The 24,473-nt window shown below is 46.0% G+C and overlaps 2 protein-coding genes across 4 annotated transcripts in view; one reads left to right on the top strand and one right to left on the bottom strand.

The window, feature by feature from the left end:
• Positions 1 to 5,712, top strand: part of IGLON5 (IgLON family member 5) — a 464,875-nt gene extending 459,163 nt beyond the window's left edge. For 2 of the 3 annotated variants that reach the window (XM_056542889.1, XM_056542892.1), the window contains exon 8: positions 3,653 to 5,712. In XM_056542889.1, coding sequence (XP_056398864.1) covers positions 3,653 to 3,753 — 101 coding nt within the window. In that variant the 3' untranslated portion in view covers positions 3,754 to 5,712. The remainder of the gene's footprint in view (positions 1 to 3,652) is intronic. The other variant, XM_056542891.1, reaches the window with a different exon arrangement.
• Positions 5,713 to 16,444: 10,732 nt separating this feature from the next.
• LOC130294288 (hemicentin-1-like) overlaps positions 16,445 to 24,473 on the bottom strand; it is a 33,960-nt gene continuing 25,931 nt past the window's right edge. The window contains exons 8-10 of the mRNA XM_056543900.1: positions 19,616 to 19,891; positions 17,702 to 17,773; positions 16,445 to 16,696 (exon numbers count right to left, since the gene is read on the bottom strand). Coding sequence (XP_056399875.1) covers positions 16,683 to 16,696; positions 17,702 to 17,773; positions 19,616 to 19,891 — 362 coding nt within the window. The 3' untranslated portion in view covers positions 16,445 to 16,682. The remainder of the gene's footprint in view (positions 16,697 to 17,701; positions 17,774 to 19,615; positions 19,892 to 24,473) is intronic.

Genomic DNA, 24,473 nt, shown 5'->3' with positions numbered 1-24,473 from the left:
GATTTTAAGAAGAATTGCGCTTTTTAAATGGCAGGAAATAGCGATAATGATCTTCGGCGGGTACAGCAGGAGGAACGTTGGATTCCTATTAAGCCTGTGTCGGATCCCTCTCCATAGGAAGGCCGGGAGCAGCGTGGTAGGTGTTTGGCAGGATTCCCGGTATATAGGCGCGTGCCAAGACGCTGCTAAATGATGTAAATGATGCCGGTCCCGGGGGAGGGACCCTGGGAAATTGTTATTATTTGGAAGACAATAGTAATCTGCTCTAAAACGCCCTGTAATGGAAATTGCAGCGGAATCTCACAGTCGGACCAGATGCCGGCCTCTTGCTTTTGCTTTCGAAATCCAAGTTCAAAAGAAATAACACCCATCGGGTCTAATCCTCTCGGGCCCCAAACTGTGGGCCCCAACATCTAATCCAGAAAATTCTAAGGAAATCGGAAAATTGTGGGATCTAAAGGTCTAAGGACACCAGCAGGAGGAGACGTCTTGTCAGCTACGACATTGATGGTTGGTGGGAAATCTCTAGATACCTTCAATGCGCGGATCTAACAATGGAAAATCTTACTGTGTAATATTGGAAGGCGACTAAAAAGCAATAGAGCTTCTCCCCTTCACTATACATATATATATATATGGCCGAGCTCCCAGGGCAGGTGTAAGGATTTTTGCCACCCTAGGCGAAAGGAATTTTGATGCCTATTGATCCCACCCTTTGACACGCCCACCTTACTACTGGGGTGACACACTGTAACAAACCTCCTCCTCATGTAATCTCCTTACTACTGGGGTGACACACTGTAACAAACCTCCTCCTCATGTAATCTCCTTACTACTGGGGTGACACACTGTAACAAACCTCCTCCTCATGTAATCTCCTTACTACTGGGGTGACACACTGTAACAAACCTCCTCCTCATGTAATCTCCTTACTACTGGGGTGACACACTGTAACAAGCCTCCTCCTCATGTAATCTCCTTACTACTGTGGTGACACACTGTAACAAACCTCCTCCTCATGTAATCACCTTACTACTGGGGTGACACACTGTAACAAACCTCCTCCTCATGTAATCTCCTTACTACTGGGGTGACACACTGTAACAAACCTCCTCCTCATGTAATCTCCTTACTACTGGGGTGACACACTGTAACAAACCTCCTCCTCATGTAATCTCCTTACTACTGGGGTGACACACTGTAACAAACCTCCTCCTCATGTAATCTCCTTACTACTGGGGTGACACACTGTAACAAACCTCCTCCTCATGTAATCTTCTTACTACTGGGGTGACACACTGTAACAAACCTCCTCCTCATGTAATCTCCTTACTACTGGGGTGACACACTGTAACAAACCTCCTCCTCATGTAATCTTCTTACTACTGGGGTGACACACTGTAACAAACCTCCTCCTCATGTAATCTCCTTATTACTGGGGTGACACACTGTAACAAACCCCCTCCTCATGTAATCTCCTTACTACTGGGGTGACACACTGTAACAAACCTCCTCCTCATGTAATCTCCTTTCTACTGGGGTGACACATTGTAACAAACCTCCTCCTCATGTAATCTCCTTACTACTGGGGTGACACACTGTAACAAACCCCCTCCTCGTTTAATCACCTTACTACTGGAGTGGCACACTGTAGCAAACCCCCTTCTCATGTAATATCCTTACTACTGGGGTGACAGTATAGCTCCCCCACATTAGGTGCAGTATAGTTCCCCACATTAGGTGCAGTACAGTTCCCCCACATTAGGTGCAGTACAGTTCCCCCCATTAGGTGCAGTATAGTTCCCCCACATTAGGTGCAGTACAGTTCCTCCACATTAGGTGCAGTATAGCTCCCCCACATTAGGTGCAGTACAGTTCCTCCACATTAGGTGCAGTATAGCGCCCCCACATTAGGTGCAGTGTAGTGCCCCCACATTAGGTGCAGTATAGCTCCCCCACATTAGTTGCAGTACAGTTCCTCCACATTAAGTGCAGTATAGCTCCCCCACATTAGGTGCAGTATAGTTCCCCACATGAGGTGCAGTATAGCTCCCCCACATTAGGTGTAGTATAGTTCCCCCACATTAGGTGCAGTATAGCTCCCCCACATTAGGTGCAGTATAGCTCCCCACATTAGGTGCAGTATAGCTCACGCACATTAGGTCCAGTATAGTTCCCCCACATTAGGTGCAGTATAGTTCCCCACAGACATACAGCCTTCAGCCATATACAGTGTATGGCTGGAGGCTGTATGCCTGTTTGCCTCAGTGTTCCGATCACCGGTCCCCGGGGTCACGATTCCGGGGACAGGGGTCACGATCTACTGCTATGGCCTATGGGCCATAGCAGTAGGTCCTGGTACCGGAGGAGTGGAGGTCGAAACACTGAGGATGACGTGCCGCTGGTCACTTACCATGTATGCGCATCCTCCTCACTGCTCCTCTCTGCTCTTCTTTCAGTGACGTCCTTGCGTGCGCTACATCCCGGCGGCCCCTGCGTTTTTAAAGTTAACGCGGGGGTCACCGTGAGAGGTAACCACCGGGACATCCTTGTGTCCTGAAAAGATTTTTGGGACACAAGGATGTCCCGAATGTGACGGGGGCCCCCTGCGGACACAGGGCCCCGAGCAGGCGCTCCATGAGCGTCAATGATGATCCGGCCCTCGTCAATGGCCAGTAAAATCTGCAACAGCAAATCTACAACAGATCTGGACAAAAATACGCACATGTGAATGTACCCTTAGGGTCTATTGACACAGCAGAATTTCCGCTTGCGGAATTCCGCCTCAAATTAGACTTCTATGGGATTCCGCACTCCCATTCACACATCCGAATTTCTGCTTGCTTGCGCTCGGTACAGAATGCACGGGGATAGCGGGGGTCCCAATGGCGCCTCAAATTAAAGCCTATAGACTTCTATGGGATTCCGCACTCCCATTCACACTTCCGAATTTCCGCTTGCGAAATTCCACCTCATATTAAAGCCCATAGACTTCTATGGGATTCCGCACTCCCATTCACACTTCTGAATTTCCGCTTGCGGAAATTCAGAAGTGTGAATGGGAGTGCGGAATCCCATAGAAGTCTATGGGCTTTAATTTGAGGCGGAAAGCCGTCACACCCCCTCCCATAGACTTGCATTGACTGGGCGTGGCTGGGATGTCACGAGCCTCCTCCCACATCGCCAGTCATCCGGCATGGAGTGAAGTTGACTTTGTGCACTGGATGTCTAGGGTGCCGTAGCCGAGATCGTGGGGGTCCCGCCGCTGGGGATAGGGGATAAGATGTCTAGGGGTGGAGTACCCCTTTAATAGACAAGGTAAGAGAAAAGGCCTATTTTTACAGCACAAACAACATGTATATCTAATAAAAAGCAAAATACTAATGTAAACCGGCACATTTCAAGGCTGCGGCAACTACATTGTAAACATCATACAAAATGAACTTCTTTTGATTCGGCTAAGCTTTCAAGGCCAGTCGAGCCTTCAGGCAAAAATTACGTCTTCGGTGAACTAGTATTCAACTTCTTACATTCTGTAATCTGGCGCAGTCTTATCTCAATGTGTTTTTTATTCAGTTTTTTTTTTATTTGTTGTTATATTTTTTCCCTCTGTCCTCACATATATTTTTTCTTCTCTCCTTCTCTCTTCCAGAACCCGGCTCTGCCCCCAACCACAGCGTGACGTACACCGTATCGCCTCTTCTCCTCGCCATCGTGTCTTTCACGTTAGTCTCCCTGTTACGTACAATCTAAAAGTTTTAAAAAAAAAATACAGAAAAAAAAAAGAATAAAGAAAAAAAAATTATTTCTGGAAATAAATATCAAGACGGGCAGTGAAAAAACAACAACAAAATTTACATTACAGCGAAAACATAAAGAAAAAAAACACAAAAGATTACTATTATTATTATTATTTTTTTTAGATGGAATCCAACACTGTGAGGGAACAAAATTATGCATTTTTGAAAAACAACGCATCATTGACTTTCTGCGCCTTTACACAGGGGAGGAGAGAGAGGTGGATTTTATCAGTGTCGAAAAAAAAAAAAAGACTTTCGAGAGGCCCGATGTAGGAAACGGCGAGACGCCTAGAGAGACAGTCGGAAAGGATTCTTCTTCTTCTTTTTTATTTTCGGGAGTTGGAGCGAGAAGACAGTGATTGCCGATCGAGATGAACCTCATTAGTGTTTTAGAAGACTTTAAATTTGCAATTTTGTCCCTCGCGGTGCTGAAGAGACTGCGACCATCTTCAGCTCTGGGAGGGCAGAAGTCTTAAGTGTAGTTGCCCAATGTACCTCATTTCCTCATCATGGATGGATCTTCTCCAGCCACCCTAAATGTTACAAGTCAACTCCCCTGCCTGACCCTGTGTCTCCATCACCGTTACTGTGCCCATGACCGTCCCCAAAAACCTTCACCAAAACCAACGCCGATACTTCGAGTGAAGTACGTGTGGAATTTATACCCTACTTTAGACATCTTATACCTGGTTTGGACCTAGGACATGAAGCGAGTGTGACATAAGTACAGTAGATGTCCTACTGGATAAGGTCTTCTCCACGATTTCTTAGAAGACCTTCCGGGCCTTCATACTACAACAAGTTGGATACAATTAAGACTTAGTGGATCGTCTGTGTTTTGTAACTGCATCTCCCGTCCTCCGAACACGTGGACATTGCAAGAGCGAGTTGGGTTTGGTTAGAGAACCTCAACCATTGGTTGGGAGGATTGGGTGATGGGTGTTTTATGGATGTTGTACCCACCATATCAGGGACAGCAGGGAGAGTATGCAACTAGAACCTAAAATATGAAAATCTTGAGATACGTAAGGGATAATGCACAGTCCCTTCTAGTTTCATATGCCTGTCATTCATCACCAGTGTCTGTGACATTCTTTGTGGGTATTATACAGACCCTACGCCCCTTTTGTAGATGAAAAAGAAGGGGATCACAGGGCCTTGAGTATTGTCTGACTGTTAGCTGTCTGTCTGCATGGTCCTATCACTGATTGCAAGTCCCCAGGCCCGCCCTTACTCCCCATTGCGTTATGCTGACATTGGAATGGACTCAATCCTTACGGCCTGTTAATGTTTGTAATTTGCACTGTGTGGAGATCGAAGGGGCTTAGGTTAGCGAAATTGTTGAGCTTCAGTTGTCCATTATAATTTCTGGTTTCTGTAATTCCTATGATCCCCTTCAAAAAATGTCGTCTATAAACCGCAAAAAAAAAAAATTATTAAAAAAAATGCAGCCAATAGGGGATATTCCCCTTTGCCCCGCCCCCTCATCCTCCATTAACTACTTAAAAAAAAAAAAAAACTTGGGCCCAGCCCCGAGCGTGTCTTTGTCCAGGCGTCTCTTCGTCCCATTCACCTACCATAACAGATACACAGGAGGCCGATGAGCAAAAATAAAAAAAAACGGCCCCAACAAGAGCTTCCAAGATGTGCGTCAAAGCAATGCATTCTGGGATTTCACATTCTTTGTACGTAAGTGCGTGCGGGGGAAGGGGTGTTTCGCATTTCTGTTGGGGCAAACTTATGGCTCATCATTGGAAATTGTAGGCAGATTAATTTTTTTTTCTTTCATTTATCCGGGATGTTTTTTGTTTTGTTTTTCTTTTTCTTTTTTGCAAAAATGATAAAAAAAATACTTGTGAATATTGGCAACAAATGTATAAAGTGTTATAATATAACAGAGAGAAAAACTCTACTTCAGATGTGGGTGAGATTTTCTTTGTGTGTGATGTCTAGACTTCTGGGGTCAGATGGAGGCTGATGGGGGGCATCTGGGTCTACAGAAGGACCAAAACTTTCTCTAATGCCGTCTCTAGGTGGCGAAAGAGAGACAGTTTTCTTCACCTGGAGGAGAGCTAATTTGCATGTGTATTCCCAGACATCATTGCTCTACCACAGGGGTCAAGTCCTGGGAAAAAAGTGTGGGAACTCACTTAAGATTAACACTTAAAGGGGTGTTCCGGCCTTAGACATCTGGGTTCTCCATCCAGCCCCGGCATTCTGTGCCGAGCACTGCTCCTGAGACCAAGACCTGACATCATGGCCACACCCCCTTGTGACAGCATGCCACCCCCCCCCCCCCCCCCCCTATGCATGGCTATGAGAGGGGGCGTGACATAGACATGAATAGAGGGGGTGTAGCGTGACATCACAAGGGGGCGTGGCTGATGGTCTCGGGAGCAGTGCTCGGTACAGAATGCACGGAGATCGCGGGGGTCCCATTGGCGCCTCAAATTAAAGCCTATAGACTTCTATGGGATTCCACACTCCCATTCACACTTCTGAATTTCCGCAAGCGGAACTTCAGAAGTGTGAATGGGAGTGCGGAATCCCATAGAAGTCTATGGGCTTTAATTTGAGGCAGAAAGCCGTCACACCCCCTCCCATAGACTTGCACTGAGGGGGCGTGGCCGTGATGTCATGAGCGGGCATGACTGTGATGTCACAAGCCTCCGCCCTACATCGCCAGTCATCTGGCACGGAGCTAAATTCGCTCTGTGAACCGGATGTCTGGGGTGCCTCAGCCGAGATCACGGGGGTCCCCAGCGGTGGGACCCCTGCGATCTGACATTTTATTTCCTATCCTTTGGATAGGGGCTAAAATGTCTAAGGCCGGAATACCCCTTTAATGGCTGGTCCTGCAGGACTCCTGCTAATGGGAACAGTGTTCCTGCTGTTTAAAAAAAAATGCAGGAACTCCATTCCCATACATTCCTGCAGGACTGCTACCTGGATCTCCACAAGGTGAACTGGATTTTTCTAATATATGAATCTAAGCATTTTAACACCATCTTCTAGGATCTTGTCCTTGGACACCACGAATGGTGAATCTCATCCTTCCCTTATTTCCTTGTGTGATACCAAGAACGTCCAATCATCAGAAGCCGTAAGTAACAAATCATACATAGTGGATCATTGGACTGAGATGTGAATTCGGGACCAGTTTCAATAAACATCGTCCAGTGTTTGCATGTTGCAGCTCACTCAGGGATCACATGACAAGCAATATAAGTCTATGGGGGAGCGCCTGGGAAGACACAAGCTGCAGAGAGAGACAGCAAAGAGACCATTTGTAAGTAAGAGACTGCGCCCCAGGGCTTTATACAGTCTACACTGCAGTTTTTGTTTTGTTTCTAGAAGGGTTCTATAATAGAAGTCCCTGATCAGGATTTGTCTTCATGAGGACCCAGGCAGAGATCGCATCTTCCTGATGTTTACATTACAGATCGACTGATTAAAAAGAAAGGTCACCCTGCTATTATAAACCAGGGGCACATACAGTTCTCATGTGACAAATTCTGGTTAATGACTTTGACAGAGCGGCAGCCGGTCCCCCCCATGTGCTCCGCATTCACATATTATCCCATTTATTGGTCTCTTATCGGAAAGTGTCAACTATATCCTCGATTAGAACTAAAGAGGAACTCGGGCTCCTCCTCATGCTGGATCGTCCGTCTTCCTCTGCAGATGTAGCAGAGCTGAATATGTCGTTCGACTGTTCCAAGCAGCATCTCTTGTGCATCCTGATAATTCACTAATGTTTACATGCGATCCAATGGAAAAAACCCAGGTAATGCGCACAGATATCCTCGCTTGAAAGGAAAGACAAATTCAGTTTTGCATTATTTCTGTACTGCTGCACTTGCTGTCTGATCCCTCCTGCTGCACCTCCCGTCAATCTCCCTCCTGTTGTAACTCCTGTCACTCTCCCTCCTGCTGCTCCTCCTGTCACCCTCCATCCTGCTGCTCCTCCTGTCACCCTCCATCCTGTTGCACCTCCTGTAACTCTTCCTCCTGCTGCAACTCCTGTCAACCTCCATCCTGTTGCACCTCCTGTCACTCTACCCCCTGCTACACCTCCTGTCACCCTCCCTTCTACGGCCCCTTCTGTCACTGCTGTAATCCTCCCTCCAACTGCACCTCCTGTCACCCTTCCTCCTGCTGCACCTCCTGTCACCCTCCCTCCTTATGCACCTCCTGTCACCCTTCCTCCTGCTGCACCTCCTGTCACCCTCCCTCCTGCTACACCTCCTGTTACCCTCCCTCCTGCTGCACCTCCTGTTACCCTCCCACCTGCTACACCTCCTGTTACCCTCCCTCCTGCTGCACCTCCTGTCACCCTTCCTCCTGCTGCACCTCCTGTTACCCTCCCTCCTGCTACACCTCCTGTTACCCTCCCTCCTGCTACACATCCTGTTACCCTCCCTCCTGCTACACCTCCTGTTACCCTCCCTCCTGCTGCACCTCCTGTCACCCTTCCTCCTGCTGCACCTCCTGTTACCCTCCCTCCTGCTGCACCTCCTGTTACCCTCCCTCCTGCTGCACCTCCTGTTACCCTCCCTCCTGCTGCACCTCCTGTCACTGCTGTTAACCTCCCTCCTTCTGCACTTCCTGTTACCCTCCCTTCTGCTGCACCTCCTGTCACCCTTCATTTTGCTGCACCTCCTGTCACCCTTCATTTTGCTGCACCTCCTGTCACCCTTCATTTTGCTGCACCTCCTGTCACCCTCCCTTCTGCTGCACCTCCTGTCACCCTTCATTTTGCTGCACCTCCTGTCACCCTTCATTTTGCTGCACCTCCTGTTACCCTCCCTTCTGCTGCACCTCCTGTCACCCTTCATTTTGCTGCACCTCCTGTTACTGCTGTTTCAGATCACAGCTCTATTCCTATTTTAGACACAAGAAGTATGGTAAAGAGTGTAAATTCAAAATAATTCCAAAACGTACAAATTGCAGATTTTTTTATCACGTCCCAGGAAAAAATAAATAAAGAAAGTCTGTCAGGGCATGCTGGGAGTTGTAGTTTCCAAACATCTGGAGGCGCCCTGCTCCAGGTGTTGACTCAATTTCTGCTTTTAGGTTACGTTCACACGAGCGGATCCCCAGTGGGTATTACACTGCGGATCCGCCGCTGATGGACCTCTGTATGCTGCCTTTCCAGGTGCCTGCTCGGGGCAGCTATCTCCGCTGTAAAGGCAGTATACAGAGGTCCTTCAGAAGCGGATCCGCAGTGTAATACGCGCTGGGGATCCGCTCGTGTGAATGTTCCCTTACACTGAAACCAGTCTGAACGCGCAGAACTGCAGTGTAAAGATGGGAGAAATCCAGACCATGGACAATGATTTACAGTAATGGAATCATTGTCTCTCTGGTCATCCGAGCTGTGGTGCCGATATTCTACAGGAGAATTAGGGTAACACTGGATACCACCAAGAAGACTCCATTACTCCTCATGTCAAGTGTTCCCCTCTTTTTCCTCCTCTTCTTAAAGGGGTCGTACACAAGTTTTACTTCAGTTGTTCCCCACAGGTTTCCCCCGCGGCTCTGGACTGAAGACATTGATCGGACCCCTGTGCCCGGGTATACAGTGGGGTCCGAGGGGGTGGGCATTGCACAATAGTGTGAGAATAGCCAGGAATACAAAGGGTTACTACAAGTCTAAGCTTCAGATAGATGGATAGATATGAGATAGATAGATATGAGATAGATAGATAGATAGATATGAGATAGATAGATATGAGATAGATAGATAGATAGATAGATAGATATGAGATAGATAGATATGAGATAGATAGATAGATAGATAGATAGATAGATATGAGATAGATAGATAGATAGATAGATAGATATGAGATAGATAGATAGATAGATAGATAGATATGAGATAGATAGATAGATAGATATGAGATAGATAGATAGATAGATATGAGATGGATAGATAGATATGAGATAGATAGATAGATAGATAGATATGAGATAGATATGAGATACATAGATAGATAGATAGATAGATATGAGATAGATAGATATGAGATAGACAGATAGATAGATAGATAGATAGATAGATAGATATGAGATAGATAGATATGAGAGAGATATGAGATAGATAAATAGATATGAGATAGATAGATATAGTTATATATAGTTAGTACGGTCGAAAAAAGACATATGTCCATCAAGTTGATATAGATAGATAGATAGATATGAGATAGATAGATATGAGATAGATAGATAGATATGAGATAGATAGATAGGTCTGCAATCTGATTTTGCTGTCCAGGCATGCTGGGAGTTTTGTAACAGCTGGAGGCACACCAGTTGAGATTATTAGAGAGGTAAATATCGCCGCCCTTAGGTAGGTAACTAACTCATCTCTGCTCCACCTGCGGTTGTGATCTCTAGTTCAGTCGCTGCGCATTGTGTACGGGGAATAGGAGGTGGTTTATAGACTGCCTGCTGCGTCCTATTAGAGGGGCAAGGAGATGGCGCTGATTTATCGCTCGCATTCCCTCATTTCCCTATTAAACTGCCACCGATCACACGGCGCCACCTCCCCCCACCCGACCGCCGCCGGCGCTATTTATTGCGAATTAACAGATTGCAGCCAAATGAACAGTTAACATCCACCCTTCATATTTACTGCCTGTCATCAAGGGCTAATAAAGTAACCCGCAACATCGCAGGATTATTTACTCCGCCGCGTTTATTTCTAGCCGATATATAAACAATCCCAACCACTTCTGTCCTTGGACGTCACGCAGAGCCCTTAAAGGCGAATACAGCCTGGACAGACAGCAGAGGGGAAGAGCGTGCACGCTTAGTTGTATTGAGCATACATGTGCATGGAGGGATTGAGAGAGAAATAACATTAAAGGAGAAGTATTATGGGGAAAAGCTTATCCGCTATATAAAGGTCGCGGGGGTCTGACCGCTGGGGCCCTCGCAATCTCCTGTATGGGGCCCTGCTGTCTCCACAGGAGAGATGCGTCACGACCCCTGCATGAAGCAGCAACCAATGCACCGCCTCCATATATCTCTATGGGAGAACCTAAAGGGGTACTCCACTGGCCAGCGTTCGGAACTGAATGTTCCGAACGCTGTTTTTGTGCTGCCAGGGTCGGCCACACCTCTTGTGATGTCACAGCCACACCCCCTCAGTGCAAGTCTATGGGAGGGGGCGTGAGGGTCAACCACGCCCCTCGAGACATCACGGCCACACCCCTTCAGTGCAAGTCTATGGGAGGGGGCGTGAGGGTTAACCACGCCTCTCGAGACATCACGGCCACACCCCGTCAGTGCAAGTCTATGGGAGGGGGCGTGAGGGTCAACCACGCCCCTCGAGACATCACGGCCACACCCCTTCAGTGCAAGTCTATGGGAGGGGGCGTGAGGGTCAACCACGCCCCTCGAGACATCACGGCCACGGCCCGTCAGTGCAAATCTATGGGAGGGGGCATGACGCCCCCTCCCATAGACTTACACTGAGGGTGTGTGGCCGTGACATCACAAGGGGCGTGGTTGGCCCCGGCAGCGCAAAAACAGCGCTTGGAACATTTAGTTCCGAACGCTGGCCAGTGGAATACCCCTTTAAGCTCTCCTATAGAGATATATGGAGTGGGCAAGACGGCGGTCGTGGCGCTGCATTCCCAGCAGTGGCGTAACTATAGAGGTCGCAAGGGTCGCAATCGTGACCGGGCCCCATAGCCTGCCACTACACTACACTATCTGCTGCGCCGACCTGTCGCTGCCAGCTCATTTGTATTGAAAAATTATCTTTAGGAAGGGCGCTGGCCCTTTAAAACTCCGAGAAGAGTGGAACAGGCCAGGGGCTGATGGGAATTGACGTGCCCACGAAGGGACGCACGTCTGCTCCATCAATCACCTGCCCTGTCCCTGTGTGCTCTCCACGGCAGGGCTCCTTTTGTGCTCTCTCTCCCAGCTCTCCCTGGCTGAGGTCCTCTGTGCAGCACAGGCTCCACAGCCCCAAACCGAGCCACCGATCTCCAGGTGAGTGAACTGTGAGGGGCTAAGGGGGGGGGGGTTGAGACCAAGGATGGGGTGCAGGGGGGGGCTGAGGAGACCAAGGATGGGGTGCAGGGGGGCTGAGGAGACCAAGGATGGGGTGCAGGGGGGGGGCTGAGGAGACCAAGGATGGGGTGCAGGGGGGGGGGGCTGAGGAGACCAAGGATGGGGTGCAGGGGGGGACTGAGGAGACCAAGGATGGGGTGCAGGGGGGGCTGAGGAGACCAAGGATGGGGTGCAGGGGGTCTGAGGAGACCAAGGATGGGGTGCAGGGGGGGGCTGAGGAGACCAAGGATGGGATGCAGGGGGGGGGCTGAGGAGACCAAGGATGGGGTGCAGGGGGGGCTGAGGAGACCAAGGATGGGGTGCAGGGGGGGCTGAGGAGACCAAGGATGGGGTGCAGGGGGGGGGCTGAGGAGACCAAGGATGGGGTGCAGGGGGGGCTGAGGAGACCAAGAATGGGGTGCAGGGGGGGGGCTGAGGAGACCAAGGATGGGGTGCAGGGGGGGGCTGAGGAGACCAAGGATGGGGTGCAGGGGGGGGCTGAGGAGACCAAGGATGGGGTGCAGGGGGGGACTGAGGAGACCAAGGATGGGGTGCAGGGGGGGCTGAGGAGACCAAGGATGGGGTGCAGGGGGGGGGCTGAGGAGACCAAGGATGGGGTGCAGGGGGGACTGAGGAGACAAAGGATGGGGTGCAGGGGGGACTGAGGAGACAAAGGATGGGGTGCAGGGGGGCTGAGGAGACAAAGGATGGGGTGCAGGGGGGCTGAGGAGACCAAGGATGGGGTGCAGGGGGGGACTGAGGAGACAAAGGATGGGGTGCAGGTGGGGGGGCTGAGGAGACCAAGGATGGGGTGCAGGGGGGGCTGAGGAGACCAGGGATGGGGGGGGGGGTTGTTGAGGAGACCAAGGATGGGGTGCAGGGGGGGGCTGAGGAGACCAAGGATGAGGTGCAGGTGGGGCTGAGGAGACCAAGAACTAGAAAGAACATGACGGAGTGCTTTAACCCCTTGGGGACCAAGCCCATTTTTTAAGGACCAGGCAATTTTCACTTTTTCACTTTAATTTTTTCCTCCTCTCCTTCTAAAAATCATAACGCTTACAATTTTGCACCTACAGACCCATATAAGGTCTTGTTTTTTACCGAATCTTTATTCTGTAGGTCCATACGGTTACAAGGATAGCCAATATATGTAGCAAGAAGAAATGTTCTTACACAACAATCCTTTCAAGACACCTCTAGGTGGAGCCAAACACTTTGCTTTTCATGTATAAAGTAGATCAGGCACCGACCAAATAGTCTATTTCAGAGGTAAGGATATAAGTGGCATATACTGGGGGAGATTTATCAAAGGATTTACACTGGTTTTTCCTGTCTAAATTTGTCGCACAGAAAGTCGCAGTCTAAATATGTGCGACTTTTCTGCGACTTTTGCTGTAGAGGATTTTTAGAACATGATGCATTCTAGTCTATTTTAGACGGAAAAATGCATTGGTGCTGAATTTATCAAAAGCGACTTTTCAGCAACAAGTCGCATCGGCTGAAAGTACGACGAAATGTCAGACCGTACTGGAGCAGGTTTAAAACAGTCTAAAGTATAGATCTCAAAGTCCGTGCGCAGAATTTATTAAGAGCCGCGCGACTTTTGATAAATTAGGAGCATAATAGACCGGACTAACCCTCTGTAGTTTGGTCTATATTGATGCGGGAGATAGACAACTGTGATAAATCTCCCCCAATGTATCTATCTATCTATCTCATATCTATCTATCTCATATCTATCTATCTATCTATCTCATATCTATCTCTCATATCTATCTATCTATCTCATATCTATCTATCTCATATCTATCTATCTATCTCATATCTATCTATCTCATATCTATCTATCTCATATCTATCTCTCATATCTATCTATCTATCTCATATCTATCTATCTCATATCTATCTATCTATCTCATATCTATCTATCTCATATCTATCTATCTATCTCATTTCTATCTATCTATCTCATTTCTATCTATCTATCTCATATCTATCTATCTCATATCTATCTATCTCATTTCTATCTATCTCATTTCTATCTATCTATCTCATATCTATCTATCTCATATCTATCTATCTCATATCTATCTATCTCATATCTATCTCATATCTATCTATCTCATATCTATCTCTCTCATATCTATCTATCTATCTCATATCTATCTATCTATCTCATATCTATCTATCTCATATCTATCTATCTCTCATATCTATCTATCTATCTATCTCATATCTATCTCATATCTATCTATCTATCTATCTCTCATATCTATCTATCTCATATCTATCTCTCATATCTATCTATCTCATATCTATCTCATCTCTCTCTTTAGCTATAATCTATCTATCTCAGATCTATCTATAGATCAATATATTTTGTATCTAAATATCTATTAAATATCTATACATTTACCTCAAATAAGGGGATTTGTGCGATAAAGATATTGTTTTCGGACCCTTTTTTAAGCTCAATGTAATGGGGTAAGACTAAGACTAGGGCCAAAGACTAAACATACCTTTAAATGCTTTTCCCTGTATATACACTGCCACCTAGTGGCTTAAAACTGAGTTAATAACCCCTACATACAACACTGCCATGTAGAGGCAACACATCACATTGTAATGCTGCCACCTCTGGGCAACACACGCTATTTCAACAATATATTTTATAGGGAGCGATGGAGCCAAAGAGGGCCAGCTGTGCACAATGCATCTATACTACACTGCCACCTAGAGGCCATTTCCTCTTTACCATACTGAAGTGGAGTTCTTATAGCCTTTAATTATGACACCGCTAGACGCCACCTTGTGGCCAGAACTCATTGCCATTAGTGACGTGCACTATTGGCTTTCAACTGTTACACTGCCACCTGGAGGCCAGAAACCATCACGATACATATATCCCCAAGATAGGACTCATAGCCTCTAGGTATGACACTGCCACCTAGTGGTAGAATAGTTGCATATTTTCTAAACCTTTTTTTGTCGTTGGCACGTTTCAGTTTTCTGGTGCAGTTAATACAATATTCTGCAATAATTTGCACAGATTTTCAAAAGGTAACAAAAGGGCCGAATGGCGCCTGCAGGCAAAGGAGAACAGGAGGATGAGAGGGAAGGACTTCAGAGGGACGAGCGCCGTAACATTCTCCTAAGCATCGCGAAGCTGCGCGCCTGATATAGCGGCGAGCATCATTTATTAATGCTCACTGTAGAGTGCGGTGCCCTGCGAGGAAGATGAGGGGGAAAGAAAACGAATTAAAGCGGGGGAGGGGGGAGCTGCCTCAAGATAAATCACCGGACATGGTGGACGGTCCAGGGCTGTTGCCTGGCAACGGAACCAAAGCTTTAAGAGCGCTGGACGGAGCCTTAGCCTTGGGGGTAGCACTGCGGCTCCATACAAAATTTATCAAGAACCGGAGCGATGATCACGTGTCCGCAGCGTCTGTGTAAAACCAACCTGTAAAGTATATGGAGTCAGTGGCCCTGATAAACCAAGAGTGTTGTGTAGTTTTCTTTGTGGGTTTTACCGTATTTTTCACCGTATGAGACGCACTTTTTCTTTGGCTCTCCAGCCAGATAGCGGGTGTCGACCTCTGCACGAAGTGGCCAACACGCCCCCTCAATACATCTCTACGGCAGAGCCGGAGATTGGCGAAGGCAGCGCTTCGGCTCTGCCATAGAGTTGTATTGAGGGGGCGTGTCGGCCACCCCTTCGTGCAGAGGTCGACACGCCCCATTCCCGCGGGCTGTCGGGGCTCCGTACAGGAGATCGCAGGGGGCCCCAGCGGTCGGACCCCCCGCAATCTCAAACTTATCCCCTATCCTTAGGATAGAGAGTAAGTTGTTCACCACTGGGTTCACCACTGGACTACTCCTTTAAACAGATTTGTAAATTACTTCTATTAAAAAAATCTTAATCCTTCCAGTACTTATTAGCTGCTGAATACTGCAGAGGAAATTCTTTTCTTTTTGGAACACAGAGCTCTCTGCAGACATCACGAGCACAGTGCTCTCTGCTGACATCTCTGTCCATTTTAGGAACTGTCCAGAGCCGCATATGTTTTCTATGGGGATTTTCTCCTACTCATGGCATTTCCTAAAATGGACAGAGATGTCAGCAGAGAGCACTGTGGTCAAGATGTCAGCAGAGAGCTCTGTGTTCCAAAAAGAAAATAATGTCCTCTGTAGTATTCAGCTGCTAATAAGTACTGGAAGGATTAAGATTTTTTTAATAGAAGTAATTTACAAATCTGTTTAACTTGAAGTTGATAAAAAAAAAAAAAAAAAACTTTAATACACTGTAAGTCAATATATTGATAGCAACAGCCGCAGGATCCTACAGCTGTAGGGCCCTGCGGCTGTTGCTATTATTATATTGACTTACAGTGTATTATATTTATATTGTTTAAGTACTGGTCTGGAAATCTAGAGTTTTTCCATCTGAACCAATAAGCCATCATACAGCCTTTTTTTCCTGTTTGTTGTGCTATTTTTTCCCATTTTGCACTGTCTTATTCTCTCAGGTAACCTCGCGTATTTTTGCTGTGAGCTACACATACTCCGATTTTTATTTTAGGGTTTTATTGTAGCTGCATCAATTCTCGGAGAGAACAAGGTTAAGATCAACAACTACATGAAAATACCATGAAATGTCCATCATTTACGTATAAATTTATATAGATTAGCTCATAAATAGTTCTTCTTGCCCATCTTCAATGGCGCCCAAGTGTCCTTCTTGCCCGTTCTTGTTATACTCGTGGGGGCTCTTCCGACTTTGGGTTGGTAGAGGGGTTGGTGAAGGATGATCTCCATGTGTTATCTCCATAATTCTGCCAGACATCAAAGATAAAATTATATCGACTCGTTTATAACCTTAAAACTGTTCCGGAGCAAATTCAGCTCTGCTACAACTGTGTTCAAACCCCTTAAAGGGGTACTCCGCTGCCTAGTGTTTGGAACACACTGCTCCGAACGCTGGAGCCGGCGCCGGGAGCTTGTGACGTCATAGTCCCGCCTCTTAATGACATCACGCCCCGCCCCCTCAATGCAAGTCTATGGGAGGGGGCGTGACAGCGTCACGCCCCCTCCCGTAGACTTGCATTGAGGGGGCGGAGCGTGACATCATGAGGGGGCGGTGCTATGATGTCGCAAGCTCTCAGCGCCGGCTCCAGTGTTCGGAACAGTTTGTTCCAAATGCTGAGCAGCGGAGTACCCCTTTAAGGACCAAGCCCATTTTTACCTTAAAGGGGTATTCCAGGAAAAAAAAAAAAGGGGGGGGGTCAGAAGAACCAGAGCAAAATTGAAAGCGGTATGATTTTCAGAAGGAGTGGAGGAAAAAACGAAAGTGCAAAAAAGAAAATTGGCCTGGTCCTTAAAGGGGTTATCCAGGAAAAAAAACTTTTTTTTTAATATCAACTGGCTCCAGAAAGTTAAACAGATTTGTAAATTACATATTCGTAATCCTGCCAGTACTTATCAGCTGCTGAAGTGGAGTTGTTCTTTTCTGTCTGACCACAGTGCTCTCTGCCGACACCTTTGTCTCAGGAACTGCACAGAGCAGGAGTCGTTTGCTATGGGGATCTGTTCCTACTCTGGACAGTTCCTGAGACAGACAGAGGTGTCAGCAGAGAGCACTGTAGTCAGACAGAAAAGAACAACTCAACTTCAGCAGCTGATAAGTACTAGTAGGATTAAGATTTTTTTTTATAGAAGTAATTTACAAATCTGTTTAACTTCCTGGAGCCAGTTTTTCTCTGGAATACCCCTTTAACATTGGCCTTATGAGGAAGGATGAGCACATGAGATCTTCTATACCAGCTAAGTATGTTACCTACCTTCAGTGAACAGTATTGCTCCCAACATTGCGCCAATCACGACGCCAACTGTGGCCGCCAAATGTGAGTTCCCTGCAGAGAAGAGAGAAGATGTAAGGCAGATATACAGTGCGGGTCACTATGAACAATAATGGTTGCTGGAACCATGGTCCTCACACTGGAGAAACGCTAGAAGGAGACGTTCGAGAAGAAAGTAAATGTTAATCTCTGAATTTCAGATAAAAAATGTCAAAAGTTTCTTCTAATATTTCACTTCTAGGCCGGGAAATGATCATGTGAAGTTGCGGGCCCAATTCCTGAGGCTGCACTACTGAGGCATTCTGGTGTCCCTTTCGGATTTTATTTACGGTGCAGTGTTGTCATGGAGACCTGGATGGTGGGGATTCACATTACCAATTACACCAATATCTATGTATATGCTATATGGGGGATATTTCATACGCCAAACTTATATAAAAAGTATATAATTTAAATGTAACGAAGTCACGCCCCCTTTTGTAAAGACACGCCCCTTTCCACCCCCCTTGGATAGTGCAATGCAGACCGGAAAAAGTCACGCAACTTTTTTCCGATCAGCGCCAGGTGCAGCCCCCAATGAGTTCCCCCTTATGTGTTCATATGTGAAAATAGAAATGACTGTTTCCCAACCAGAGTGCCTCCAGCTGTTGAAAAACATCAACTCCCAGCATGCCCGGACAGCCAAAGGCTGTCCGGGCATGCTGGGAGTTGTAGTTTTGCAACAGCTGGAGGGCCGCTGGTTGAGAAACACTGATGTAGATAATGATTTGGATCGACAATAAGGGGGAAGATTTATCAAAACCTGTGCAGAGGATAAGTGGTGCAGTTGCCCCTAGCAACCAGATTACTTTCACTTTCAAAAAGGCTAGTTGGTTGCTATGGGCATCTGCACCACTGTATGCTTTACGCAGGTTGTGATAAATCTCCCCCAATGTCTCCATGACAACTGAACTTGACAGGAATAAGTAGGGGACATGCTATCAGACTGTATCAGTAGTGCAGCCTCAGGCTTTGGGCCTGTAACTTCCCATGATCAGATCTCAGCCTAGAAATAACTTATTAAAAGACAATTTCCACAGATAGATAGATATGAGATAGATGGATGGATAGATATAAGAAAGATAGATATGAGATAGATAGATATGAGATAGATATATATGAGATAGATATGAGATAGATAGATATATAAGATAGATAGATATGAGATAGATAGATATATATATAAGATAGATAGATATGAGATAGATATGAGATAGATAGATATATAAGATAGATAGATATGAGATAGATAGATATATATATAAGATAGATAGATATGAGATAGATATGAGATAGATAGATATATATATATAAGATAGATAGATATGAGATAGATATGAGATAGATATATATATATATATATATAAGATAGATAGATATGAGATAGATATATATAAGATAGATAGATAGATATGAGATAGATAGACATATGAGATAAATAGATAGATAGATATGAGATAGATAGATATGAGATAGATGGATGGATAGATATGAGATAGATATATAGATATGAGATAGATAGATATTAGATAGATAGATATGAGATAGATAGATACATATGAGATAGATAGATAGACAGATGTGAGATAGATAGATAGATAGATAGATAGATAGATAGATTATGGGTGTAAATGATGAGTTGGAGCCACACAAGGTCTTCATGACAACTCTGCCCCTGACAGGAATAAGTAGGGGACATATTGTCAGAATGCCTCAGTAGTGCAGCCACATGCTTTGGGCCTGTAACTTCACGTAATCAGATCTCAGCCTAGACAATTTCCACATATAAATAGACAGATACAGTAGATAGATGTTGGGGGGGGCACTTTTTCCTCTTGCGCTCCGATATTCACTTACCTGAAACACTCAGCGTCCATGATGCTATTTTCCAGTCAACCGGATTAGACACATTACAGCTGTAGTTTCCATTATGCGTCTTCTTCGGAAGAACAATCTGTAGTATATGACCGCCATCTAATGCAACGTAGCTGCCTCCACTGGGCAGTGTTTGTCCATCTCTGGCCCATGCGTAGCTCATCCCCCCGGTTGCTGCACTGCAGGTCAGATTAACAGCGGGGGTTTTCTCATTTACTTTGGCTGGAGACTGCGACACCGAGGGGTTCGTCACCGGGTCTGTGGGGACATTATATTGGTCACATGATGTATTCCCACCATCCCATTCATCCTCATGTCTTGAGCTGCTCATCCTGAACATCCTTATTCACGAATACAGTTTTAGAGCTACAGTAAAGACTGACTTCATTGCAGAACTCCACAGTTCTAGATGCCATTCAGGTTCTTTAAAAAGCTGAATGATAACTTGTACAAGAACTGTAATGGTGGGCAATAGAAGCTGTTACCCCGTATCTCTTACTTGTGAAGGGGGTGAAGATTTAAGCTCTGAACATTTCCATCTGCGGCCATATACTGACCATGGAGGGTGTAGGCCTCCTGAACGTACTTCTGCTCATGTCCCCACGAGAACACTGACTCCATGTTAGTGCAGCTAAGTGTTATCATAGGGACACCAAGCCTTAAAAAAGGAATACGGCCGGGTCCACACCACGTTTTTGCAATACAGTTCCTGTATACGTTTTCAATCTCAAAACCGTACGGAACCGTATTAAAACCGTATGCATTGACTCTCCATTGAAATCCGTATGCTAAAAGATGCGTCAGGTTGTGTCCGTTTTGCAGTAGCCTACCACGGTTTTTGGTCCGGGTAAAAAAACGTATTGAAACATATGTGTTTTTTTTTTTTTTTTTAAACATGGGAGTCAATGGGAACCATACAGAACCGTATGTGCGTACAGTTCCATCCGGTTTTCACCATACGTTTTTTTACTTTGCACAGTTTTTTCTTTCACAATTTCAATCAAACAAGTGAAACTTTATTCATAATGGAGTAAAAATTGATGCAACCAGACATCATTTTTCAAACTGTATACGGATTTAGTCAGATTTTGAGGAATCCGTTTTATTTTATTTAAAAATAACTGATACAGTATTGCAAAACGAGGTGTGAACCCGGCCTAAGACACAGCTTTAATTTGTATAGTACGGATGAGAAACTGATATGGATATGAAACCAGAGAAAGCTATCTTGGGGGATATTTCATACACCAAACTTATATAAAGCGTATATAATTTAAATTTAATGAAGTCACTCCCCCTTTTGTAAAGCCACACCCCTTTCCACCCCCTTGGATAGTGCAATGCAGACCGGAAAAAGTCACACAACTTTTTTCCGGTCAGCGCCAGGTGCAGCCCCCAAGGAGTTCCCCCTTATGTGTAGATAGATAGATAAATATGATAGATAGATAGATAGATATGAGATAGATAGATGATAGATAGATATGAGATAGATATTAGATACATATGAGATAGATATTAGATACATATGAGATAGATAGATAGATATGAGATAGATAGATAGATATGAGATAGATATTAGATAGATATGAGATAGATAGATATGAGATAGATATATAGATAGATATGAGATAGATATATAGATAGATATGAGATAGATAGATATGAGATAGATAGATAGATATGAGATAGATAGATAGATAGATATGAGATAGATAGATATGAGATAGATAGATATGAGATAGATAGATAGATATGAGATAGATAGATATGAGATAGATAGATATGAGATAGATAGATAGATAGATAGATAGATAGATACAACCAAAGAATAAGTTGGCCAGCACTATTGATTCCAAACTATTGTATAGACCTGGCTTACAGGTGCAGGCTGCTGGGCTAAATTATACAGCAACAGGAGAATACAGCAGCACACTGCTGGCACAAAGATATAGATAAAACATGAGTATATAGATAGAACATGAGTATATAGATAGAACATGAAAAGCTATACAGCTGTAATGAAAGAAATGAAAATATGAAATTATGCGGTACTTAGCTTGCAGATTTGGCACCAAATAGCGCGGACCGGTCCACGCTATTTGGCGCCAAATCTGCAAGCTAAGTACCGCATAATTTCATAGTTTCATATTTTCATTTATTGCATTACAGCTGTATAGCTTTACATGTTCTATCTATATACTCATGTTTGATATATATACTCATGTTTTATCTATATCTTTGTGCCAGCAGTGTGCTGCTGCATTCTCCTGTTGCTAGATAGATAGATATGAGATAGATAGATATGAGATAGATAGATAGATAATGAGATAGATAGATAGATAGATAGATAATGAGATAGATAGATAGATGAGACAGATAGATAGATATGAGATAGATAGATAGATATGAGATAGATAGATAGATAGATAGATATGAGATAGATAGATAGATGATTGATAGATAGATGATTGATAGATAGATATGAGAGATAGATATGAGATAGATAGATATGAGATAGATAGATAGAGATAGATAGATAGATATGAAATAGATAGATATGAGAGATAGATAGATAGATAGATAGATGATAGATAGATATGAGATAGATAGATAGATGTCAGGATTCGGCAGGCTGATGGTGGATCCTCTGTGTCAGAGAGGGATTGGCGTGGGCCGGTTCTAAGTTGCTACTGGTATTCACCAGAGCCCGCCGCAAAGCAGGATGGTCTTGCTGCGGCGGTAGCAACCAGGTCGTGTCCACCGGTAGAGGCTCAACCTCACTGACTGCTGAGACTGGCATGGGACAGGAAGACTAGACAGAGGCGAGGTCAGACGTAGCAGAAGGTCAGGGCAGGCGGCAAGGTTCGTAGTCAAGGGCAACGGCAGAAGGTCTGGTAACACTGTTAAAGTCACTCACAAAACGCTTTCACTAGGCGCTGAGGCAACAAGATCCGGCAAGGACAGGAAGGGGAAGTGGGTTTTTATACACATGGAGCAGGGAAGCTAATTGACACTGATTGGGCCAGGCACCAATTAGTGGTGCACTGGCCCTACGCGGATCGCATCCCTGCCGGCAGTGACAGTGCAGCGCTCCCAGTCAGCGGGTCTGACCGGGGCGCTGCAGAGAGGAGAACGCCGCAAGCGCTCCGGGGAGGGTAACAGTAACCCCCCCTTAGGTCTCCCCCTCTTTTTATCTGCCTGTCCCTTCATACGAGACGAGGCCAGTGGGAGCGACTCTTGAGTCTCCTTCCAGATAACGGAGAAGTCCTGGGTTACTTCATCTATGGCAGGAACTCCAGAAGAAGTGGGAATGGGGAGGGGGGGCAGAGTGGTACCAGGAAGGAGGCTATGAGGAGGTAAGATCTCTGCTTGCTTTTTGCAGAAAACATCAGAAAAGTCCTGGTAAGCCTTGGGAGGGACCGGTAAAGGTGGAACCTCAGGAGTTAGACAAATGGGAGCAGATGTGAGGCATCGTTTGTGACAAGAAGGACCCCAATTTTTGATCTCCCCAGTGGTCCAGTCGAGGGTAGGAGCATGACATTGGAGCCACGACAAGCCGAGAAGAACTTCAGAGGTGCAGTTGGGCAGAACAAAGAATTCAATCTTTTCATGGTGAAGTCCAATGCTCATGGGCAGGGGTTCAGTGCGGTAGCGCACAGTGCAGACCAATTTTTTTCCGTTAACAGAAGAAATAGAGAGCGGCTTGACGAGACGGGTCACAGGGATGCTGAACCTATTAACAAAAGAGGCCAAAATAAAGTTTCCTGCAGAACCAGAGTCCCAGAAGGCCACAGCTGAGAAGGAGGAGTTGGCAGAAGGAGAAATCCGCACAGGCACAGTGAGACGTGGAGAAGCAGAATTCACACCAAGGGACGCCACTCCCACGTGAACAGGGTGCGTGCGTGCGTTTCCCAGACGCGGAGGGCGAATAGGGCAGTCCACTAGGAAATGTTCGGTACTAGCGCAGTACAGGCATAAATTTTCATCTCTGCGACGAGACCTCTCTTCATGGGTCAGGCGAGACCGATCCACTTGCATAGTTTCCTCGGCGGGAGGCACAGGAGTAGATTGCAGAGGATTCTGGGAGAGAGGTACCCAGAGATCAAAGTCCTTTTCCTGGCGGAGCTCCTGGCGGAGCTCCTGGCGTCTTTCAGAAAAACGCATGTCAATGAAGGTGACCAAATGGATTAGTTCAGACAGATTTGCAGGAATTTCTCGTGCGGCCAGCACATCTTTGATGTTACTGGATAAGCCTTTCTTGAAGGTCGCGCAGAGGGCCTCATTGTTCCAGGCTAGCTCTGAGGCAAGGGTACGAAACTGGATGGCGTATTCGCCTACGGAAGAACTCCCTTGGACGAGGTTCAGCAAAGCAGTCTTGGCAGAGGAGGCCCGGGCTGGCTCCTCGAAGACACTACGAACGTCAGCGAAGAAGGACTGGATTGTAGCAGTGGCAGGATCATTGCGGTCCCAGAGCAGTGTGGCCCATGACAAGGCCTTTCCGGACAGGAGACTGACCACGAAAACCATCTTAGACCGTTCTGTGGGGAATTGGTCCGACATCATCTCCAAGTGCAAGGAACACTGGGACAGGAATCCACGGCACAATTTAGAGTTCCCATCGAACTTGTCAGGTAGGGACAAGCGGAGTCTGGAAGTGGCAACTTGCTGCGGAGGAGAAGCAGGAGCTGGCGGAGGAGATGGTTGCTGCTGTAGAGGCAGAAGCTGATGTAGCAGGTCAGGCGAGACCGATCCACTTGCATAGCCTCCTCGGCGGGAGGCACAGGAGTAGATTGCAGAGGATTCTGGAAGAGAGGTACCCAGAGATCAAAGTCCTTTTCCT

Source organism: Hyla sarda, chromosome 10, assembly GCF_029499605.1.
Source record: "Hyla sarda isolate aHylSar1 chromosome 10, aHylSar1.hap1, whole genome shotgun sequence".
Classification (NCBI taxonomy): domain Eukaryota; kingdom Metazoa; phylum Chordata; class Amphibia; order Anura; family Hylidae; genus Hyla; species Hyla sarda.
This window is presented reverse-complemented; position numbering and strand designations above follow the sequence as displayed.